Consider the following 9,098-nt stretch of genomic DNA (forward strand, 5'->3'; position numbering starts at 1 on the left):
ATTATTAAACTGCTGACATCACCACTTAACAGATCTTAACTAATGGTAGGGAGTCTGTGTGGAATTAGTTTGATAAAACAAGATAGACGATTGATATTATGAAAGTTAACGGGTGTGCTTTAAAATATAGGCAAACGTCAGGGGGTGGCGTTGATAAGTTTCCAATGATAAAACATTAAACAACTAATGTTAATATCCCTAATATCAAATCATTTTCCCTTATTTTATGTCTCTCTCTCTCTCTCAATGGTCTTTCAAAAAAGGGTAAATTATATATCATCCCCTGATTTTTAAGCAAAACTCAAATCACCCCCTGATTTTTAAAAATTCTCAAATCAACCCTTGTATTAAACCCCAATATGACAAATTAATCCCTACTATTAGTTTTATGCTGTTAAGTGATGATATCAACCAGTTAAATAAATTTAAATCCCTAAACTACCCTTGACATCCAAACATAGATTTTGAAGGGTAATATTGTAAATTTAATTCTAATATTTTAGTACAAGAATAAAATAATCCTTTCACACTAATAACTAACAGCAGACTAACACCGTTACTGTAGAGGGGGACGGATGAGTATTTTCAAAAACTAAGGGGTGATTTGAGTTTCGTTTGATAACCAGGGGGTGACATGTAATTTACCCTTCAAAAAACCAACATAATGTATGTCCTAATTTTATTTTGTCTTTCCTCCATGATCTTTCAAAAAACCAACATAACGTACGTCCTGATTTTATTGTCTTTCCTCCATGTTTAAACAACCTTCATGCTCAGTAGTTTCCTGTAAAGTTTTGAGGCATCCAAAGTGGGAAGTATCAAAAGCTAGGAACTTGGGTTTTTCATGTTATTCTTCTGTCTGCCTATTATCAGTGCTGAAGAACTGTCCATTACCAACAATGCAAAATGTTAAATATGAGGAACTATTTTTAGATCTGTGTATGCTTACTACTGAAAATCTTTTATAGAGTACATCTGTGTTGGTGATTCAGTTACAAATGGATGACCCTCCAAGTATTCAAATCCACAGCAGGAATATGAAGAACCAAGGAGCTGACTAATTAAGATCTGTCATAGCAGGGTTTACGGGCAGCATGACAATTGTTTTTGCCCCATAGAAGGAAACTCAGAGCATTTACTTCAAAACCTTGGATTCAATTTCTTCCAAGCTCAAGCCTTTTGTTTCCGGCACAAAGAAGATTACAAATAAAAGTGATAGCAATGCAATACCCCCAAACAGGAGGAAAAGGTAATCCGCCCCCAAGAGATCCTGCAGGAATAGAGAATATTAGCCAGATAACTCATTACTAGTAAATTTACATGCAAAATTGGAGCCTTGTATGATTTATGTGTTCTCTAAAGACTAAAAGGAAAATTTTATAAGACAGCTACAAGGATAGCAATTACATTATGGAGTTAAATTTTATGTGATAAAGAAAAACATACATTTAAAGGGAGTGATCTGAAAGAAGGATAATGAGATGAAAGGATGGCAATACTAGGTTGGATAGAAGGAAAGAAAAGGGGGGGAGGGGGGAGGGAGAACATGTCGTGTGGAACTTAGTAGTAGCACCAATAGGTGACAGATCAAGGGAGATTAATTTAGATGGAGTGGCCATATACAATTAAGACCAATAACTACACCAGTTAGTAGGAGCAATAAGATACACAATAGTAAGAAAATGCGTGAGAACTTATAAGCTGAGAGCAACTATGGCAAATAAAGGAGTGGAATACTAGAACTGTTCAAGTAGCCAACCCCAAGTAGCTTCGAAGAGGGGTGGGGGAGGCTGGAGAAAAATATCCCAATGGGTGGGAATGGGGCTTGAAGAGTTTTGGTTGTTATTTTGAAGAAAAAGTTTCCACCCGTTAAAGTCAATACCTTCAGTGGAGAGAAAGCAAAGGTTACAATTGCATTTGAACCGAAGTTGGTAAGAACAGCAAGACTAATCCCACGCCCTCTTGTCTGAAGTGGGAAGATTTCAGACACCATTAGCCAACTAATTGGCCCAAAAGATACCTGAAAATTGTAAACAGAGCATATCAGCCAAGAAACATTCTTCTTGATTATCTGGCAAGCAATAAACTTCTCAGGCCTACATGATTAACACAGATGTGTTCATTTCAGAGATCAAGCCAACAGAAGAGGCAAGAAACTAACCTGGTAGCACCCAACATAGAGAAGGAGTGCAGCCACAGCAACAACAGGGAAGGCCCCAAGAAATTTGTAGTATGCAGACAGCAGAAACAATGAGAGCGCCTGTCACAAACGAAGGCACAAAGAAGAACCTTGCATTAACTTCACCACTTAACAAATTGAAGGGAAGAATTAGAATAAAGAAAATAAATATGGAGTACTATTCATACAATGCCACTGACACCACCAATCAACAGAGGTCGCCTGCCAAGATCATCAACTTTAAAGACAGCTATTCCTGTCATTAATAACTGGAGGAAGATAAAAGAAAGTCACTGCCTTTAAGTTCAAGAACCAACAAATCATAAAATATTGCATACTAATTTAAGCTTCAGAGAATCTCTTTTTTCCTACACCAGTGCTTTAACATTAGGAATTCAAGAAGCCCAGTTTGTAAAATGCCAAAAGAGAAGATATACAGTGCTTGTACCTTAAACACACCAATTACAACTGAAACACGGGCAGCATCAGAAGCAGCAGAGAATCCGGCACTCTGCAATAGAGTTTCATGAGAAGAGGTCAAGAATCAGCTAATCCAATCAGTCATTAAAAGTGGAAGTCTTTCCATTCTGTGCTACATGAAGATTTCATTTTGACAACAAAGTACCTGAAGAATGGAAGCAGCATAGTACAAAACACTTGGTTGTCCAGTTATCTGTCAGAATGGGATGTCAAGTTAATGAACATATTTTCTCCAAGGAGATTTTTGTAACCAAGATCTGTACCGTTAAACTAATGAAGAACCAGCACATTTGGCACAAGTAAGGAGTAAAGAATACCTGTTGAAAAAGGACCAAGCCTCCACCTATTATGAAAGCCTTCAAACTTGGACCTTGAAATACTTCCCATAAACTGCCTTCGGATGGTTCATTCGCATAGGCTGACTTCAGTGAGCTGAGGGTATCTTCTACTTGCCTCTCAGATATCTGGTCATCAGCTGGACGACCTCTCAGTTTGGTGATAGCTTGGATAGCCTTCATTTTGTATTCCTGTAAAGACCCTTTACCTTGAACTGCCTTGAGAAGTAACCAGCGAGGAGATGGTGGTAGACTCCACATGCCTAACCCCATTAAGGCTGCAATCGGTGCGCTAAACCCATACATGTAACGCCACCCTCCAACTGCATTAATCTCAACGCTTCCCACAAGATAACCCAACTGTAAAGAAACCACTACTCTAAGCATGCCCATTTGAAAAAAATACATATGCAATGGAATCAACAAACGACCTATTAAATTTACTAATAGAAAACGAATACCAATATCCCAAGAACTATAAAGAGTTCCTTTAAAGAAATTAATGTTCCACGAATTTGAGATGGGCTAGTCTCTGCAATATAAAGAGGAGCTCCATGCATGGCCTGTTGAAACCAAAGATTGTTAACCATGATATTGGTATGAGTAGGAAAAATCCCACATTTCTTGTCCTAAGAAATAAAAATTGAGAGTGAAAAGGATTCAAAAGCAGCTCACCAAACCTATACCAATTCCATAGAGAAGCCGTCCTATTATGAGAACACCAAGGTTTGGAGCAAATCCAGTGATCAAAGCACCAAGTATATACAGCATGGCTGCTATGATAAGTTCTCATCTCCTTCCTATACAGAATATCCCAAGAAATTGTGTGAGTAACATTTCAGGGGAAGTATCACTAATTAATTGGAAGAGGATAGGCTAGCAGTCCAGGTACCAAGGAAATCTGCAATTGTATAGACAAGCAGGGATCCAAGAAGAGCGCCATAAAGGGAACCACTTACCTACATACAAGAATGATAAAACGAAAAGAAACTGAGCCAAGATCCATCTCCAACAATTACCAAAAGTAGTACACTAGTATTAGACAACTAATACAGAACACATATGTATCGAAATTTACCACAAGACCGAGCTGTATTGATGAAAGGTTGAACCATGTTGTTCCACTAAGGTCGGGTGACTAATGAACAATGAAATCATAGAAAGTAGATCAGCAATGAAGCTTCAGCCACCCCCACCCCCCACTCATTCAGTAAAATCAAATGAAAGATGAACAGATAATTTACAAAAAAAAAAAAAAAACCTGTAGGTCAGTTGCCACTTACCTGCAAAGAGATGGTAGCTCCAGAGGTGGCACCAATGTCATACCCAAATAGTAAACCTCCCAAGGCAGGGAATACAAACCTAGAATATTGTCTAAGTAAGCTCCAGTACTTCTAAAACTCAATTATCATATATGGGATTTGGAATAGTATTTTTAATTTGATAGGCAAAAAGAAAAGATGGGGGAAAGAAAATTAAGAATAATAATGGCATTAAAAGTTATAAAGCACTAAGGAGTAGGGAGAAGAAGAAACTAAGAAAACCTAACGGGAAAAGAGTAAAACAAATAAGGGAGAACAGCATACGGTATAATTACAGAAGGCCAAGCAAAAACCTCTTGAGCTGCAACGTCAGAAAGATCAGCTTCCCCTCCGGAGGAATACCCTCCCTCGGTTTGGGCAGCAACCTATAACAAAAGAAGGGAATTCAAGAAATTAAATTTTAGCAACAGAGAAATAACATATGCAAAAGAGATTTGGAATCTTTTCCCTAACCTGGTGTGTTCTGAATCGGGCTCTGGCTCCAGCTCCTGAGGAGAGTGAGGAGGCCTTAGTAAAGGTGTAAGCTTGGAAGGTAGAGAAGGTCCCATCTGAAATCTGCTTCTTGCAGAGAAGGTGGGACGACAGAGGACCGATGCAGGAACAGAGCAGGTATTGAGACAAGGGTCTCTTGGTGTTGGTGGATGAAGAGGATTGAGTGAGCCCGAGGGTCAACATGGGTTGAGCACAAGCTCTGAAACTGGAAGCCATTGTTGTGAAATTTGTGAGTAGGGATAGTTTTGTGCCAAACTGGAGATATCAGTTCAGATATATTTGCATACACTCCATTTGGAGAGTTGCAGATGGAGCTTCTCGTCTTCTTGATGAGAAGAGAAAGAAGAGTAGTCTACGAAGAAAACAATTCATCATTCATTGGCTGTTCATGTTCTATTCTTCTTCTTCCGTTAATCCTTCCTTAACTAACCACTTCTTCTTCTACTGTTCAGTTGCTTCTCTCTCTACTGTTGTGATTGTTTTACCTTTGATTTTCCGTCGTCCACATACTTGACCTCTCTTGCTCGCTCTGGCCGGAGGAGACTCTCTAATCACCCTACAGTCTGTTGTAAGCATCAATCAACGGTGGTGGAAAGTAGATATTGGAAATTACAATGCGTTTCTACCACGCACGACTTGGATTGGCTCTTTGGATCCTCTATTCGAAACAAATCTGGAGCAGAGGGACAGGGCTGCTCATAATTATCCTCTCCAGGTGCTTAAAAGCTCGGCAGTGCTAGGTGGAGATGCTGACACGAGGCGGTAAAAAGGATCCAATGGTCCAAGTTCAACATAAGCTCAACATAGTCAATGAGCTCGAACCATTGGATGTCTCAGCTACCACATGCTGGCACACCTGGCACTGTCCGACTGCTAAGCCTTAGGAATTGGAGAGGATAATTTTTCACTCATAAATGGGATACCCAACCACAACCCTCCTAGTTAATTAAGGGTCTTAATCTTGTCGGCAATTTGGTAACATGGTTTGGGGGTAAAAATTGTCAAAATACCCCACTTTTAAAAGTGACGGCAAATTTGCCTGATATGGTCAATCCGTGCCGATATCGTAGGTGATCGATACCCGATTTGATACCATGCACTAAAACCATGTATGGTATGGTTTTGGTTCAGTTCAAGATGTAGAATGCATAAACTAGGGTTGCAAGTTTGGCTATGTCAGCCCGAACAAGGCTTGGGCTAAAGATTTATGGCCCTGAGGGCGGGTTAGGGCCAGAAATTCCTGGCCCTGAGTCAGGGTCGGGTTGGGTTAGGATTGAGACCTCAGGTTCAGCCCGATCCTAATTTTGACGTTGATTTTTTACCTTGATTTTGGCCTTGATTTTGACCCTTATCTTAGCCCTGATCAATTTGATTGGTTTATTGTGTTAGTATTCTAGTATGTGCTCTATGGTTTATTGAAGCATCATTTCTGGGTTGTACTCTATTAAGAAAATTCTTTATTTGTCAAAAAATAGAAATTATGATACATGTGATCAAATAATCTAATTATTTAAAATGGGGCTTAACTATTGTACCAAGGAGAAAGAAACATAATAAAATAACCAAATTATTGGCTATTTGGATCCTCTATTCCAAACAAATCTGGAGCATAGGGACAAGGCTACTCATAATTATCCTCTCCAATTGCTTAAAAGCTCGGCAGTGCTAGATGGAGATGTTGACACGAGGCAGTGAAAGGATCCAATGGTCCAAGTTCAACATAAGCTCAACATAGTCAATGAGCTCGAACCATTGGATGTCTCAGCTGCCACATGTTGGCACACCTGGCACTGCCCCACTGCCAAGCTTTAGGAATTGGAGAGGATAATTTTCCGCTCATAAATGGGATACCCAACCACCACCCTCCTAGTTAATTAAGGGTCTTAATCTTGTCAACAATTAGGTATCATGGTTTGGGGGTAAAAATTGTCAAAAAACCCATTTTTAAAAGTGAATAAGGGCAAATTTGCTTGATATGGTCAATCCGTGCCGATATCGTAGGTGATCGATACCCGATTTGATATCATGCACTAAAACCATGTATGGTATGGTTTTGGTTCAATTCAAGATGTAGAATGCATGAACTAGGGCTGCAAGTTTGGCTATGTTAGCCCAAACCTGCCCTGAGCCCGAACAGGGCTTGGGCTAAAGATTTATGGCCCTGAGAGCGGGTTAGGGTCAGAAATTCCTGGCCCTGAGTCAGGGTCGGGCTAGGTTAGGATTGAGACCTCAGGTTCAGCCCGATCCTAATTTTGACGTTGATTTTTTACCCTGATTTTGGCCTTGATTTTGACCTTGATCTTGACCCTGATTTTGACCCTGATCAATTTGATTTGTTTATTGTGTTAGTATTCTGGTATGTGCTCTATGGTTTATTGAAGCATCATTTCTGGGTTGTACACCATGAAGAAAATTCTTTATTTGTCAAAAAATAGAAATTATGATACATGTGATCAAAACAATATAATTATTTAAAATAGGGCCTAACTATTGTACCAAGGAAAAAGAAACATAATAAAATAACCAAATTAATATGAATCCGTCCCTTTATTGTGTTGCTATATAAATATTCAGCTATTTTAATTTGCTTATTGCAGCAGGAGTCGAGGAGGGACATGAACGGTGGGTTTAACTAATGGAGGAGGTCAATACAGGTTAATTACATGTAACATTTCACATGTTGGTTTCAGAGTCAGCGTCAAGGTCAGGGCCAGGGCCAGGGTCAGGGTCAGGGTCAGGGTTAGGACTAGGGCCAGGGTTAGGGCCAATAGGCTAAGCCTAGTCCAATTACGGCCAATCAAGGCAGGCTTGGGCTGGGCTTGGCCCGTCAAAGCGAGCCTAGGCCCAGCTAAGGGGACTCAGGGTTGGGCTAGGGTTTTAAAAAGCCCGACCCAACCCAACCCAATTGCAGCCCTAGCATAAACTAAATCGTACAATATTGAGAATATTACTTTGGTTTCGAAACCAAAATTGTAGCGATAATTGCCGATCAATATGTCCCAAAATTTAACCGACTGAATTTCGATTGGTGTGTTGTTTATTCGATTGAGTGGAGAGAGAACAGAGTGGAATAATATTAGGGAAATTATCAGCTCCATCCCCTGACGTTTGCTTATATTTTAAAGCACACCTACTAACTAGCATAATATCAACCGCCTCCCCTGCTTTACCAAATTTATTACACACAGACCCCCCACCGCTAGTTAAGAACTGTTACGTGATTATGTCAGTAGCTTAATATTTTTTAAAAGACACTTCTACCCTTCTTAGTGGGCAAAGTACCTAATCTACCTTTTCAATTAAAACACCAACAAATCCTTTTTCTTCACACTCAGCCAACAACCTTGAAGAACATCCACTGCAACCTACCGTCTTCTGAAGAAGAGACCTACTCCGGTGACCAAAGTAGCCCGACGTCAACTGACAAAATTCATTTTTGTTTTGTTTTTTTTTTTAAAGGAAAAACCTTCATTCGATTGAAAATGGAAGCTGATCGTGATCTTCTACGGCGCGCTGTCCTTATCGGCCTGAGCGATGCACAAATAAGGCGAGGTACAATGACCGCCTTACCCCCACTCGGGCAGGGGTAAGGCAATCATTGCGCCGTGCCTTGTTTGTGCATCGCTCAGGCTGCTACGGGCAGCACGCCGTAGAAGATTTGGATTTGAAAGCTGGGCAGACATATACAAATACCTACAAGTAAATTTAAATCGAGATTATGCATGCACGCACACACACACACAGTAGAAAGAGAGAAGAAATCTATATACGAGAACCATCTCCTTCCAAGGCCTGAAGTTTTCTCTTTTCCTAAACCATCTTCAGAATGATCCAACGACGATCCATGATCACCTTTGAATTTGTGGAATAAGATCAAGAGCTCCTTAATTGCTTAGCACCCAAACATACACAAAACCTAAAGAAATCCCTTTCTCAGGCCTCAGTTTTTTTTCACCCAGAAGCCAAGTTTCGAGAATCAACGCTATTGTAGAATCTAGAAAGCCTTCCACGAGTTGCAGATTTTGGCTTCACAAACTTCTTGCGCAAACCAATAATCTCCTGCACCAGCGGAACGTGAACCAGGACCAACTTCCATGCCAAAAACCACGAGAGAGACCTGTTGGTAATCATGGTGTTAGGGACTAGGGTCTCATCCTCAAAACTAGCCGTTAAGGAGAGGGTGTCTAAGTACACATGGATGCCATGAGATGGCCCAGGGGAACCACTATGATCTGAGCAAATATGGCGGTGATGGTGAGTGGCTCTGTCCTGTACCAGAAGAATTGGTTC

General features: G+C 40.3%; 1 protein-coding gene across 1 annotated transcript; it reads right to left on the reverse strand.

The window, feature by feature from the left end:
* Window positions 1–918: 918 nt before the first annotated feature.
* On the reverse strand, window positions 919–5,211 carry LOC122672539 (D-xylose-proton symporter-like 3, chloroplastic). The gene is given in 15 exon segments (XM_043870003.1): window positions 919–1,270; window positions 1,883–2,020; window positions 2,162–2,260; window positions 2,368–2,448; window positions 2,628–2,690; window positions 2,805–2,852; window positions 2,977–3,354; window positions 3,456–3,557; window positions 3,670–3,794; window positions 3,887–3,953; window positions 4,073–4,132; window positions 4,278–4,356; window positions 4,581–4,681; window positions 4,770–5,136; window positions 5,196–5,211. Coding segments are annotated over 14 exon segments (1,731 nt in total). The 5' UTR covers window positions 5,025–5,136; window positions 5,196–5,211; the 3' UTR covers window positions 919–1,135.
* Between the last annotated feature and the right edge of the window lie 3,887 nt (window positions 5,212–9,098).

The sequence above is a fragment of the Telopea speciosissima genome, chromosome 1 (genome assembly GCF_018873765.1).
Source record: "Telopea speciosissima isolate NSW1024214 ecotype Mountain lineage chromosome 1, Tspe_v1, whole genome shotgun sequence".
Classification (NCBI taxonomy): domain Eukaryota; kingdom Viridiplantae; phylum Streptophyta; class Magnoliopsida; order Proteales; family Proteaceae; genus Telopea; species Telopea speciosissima.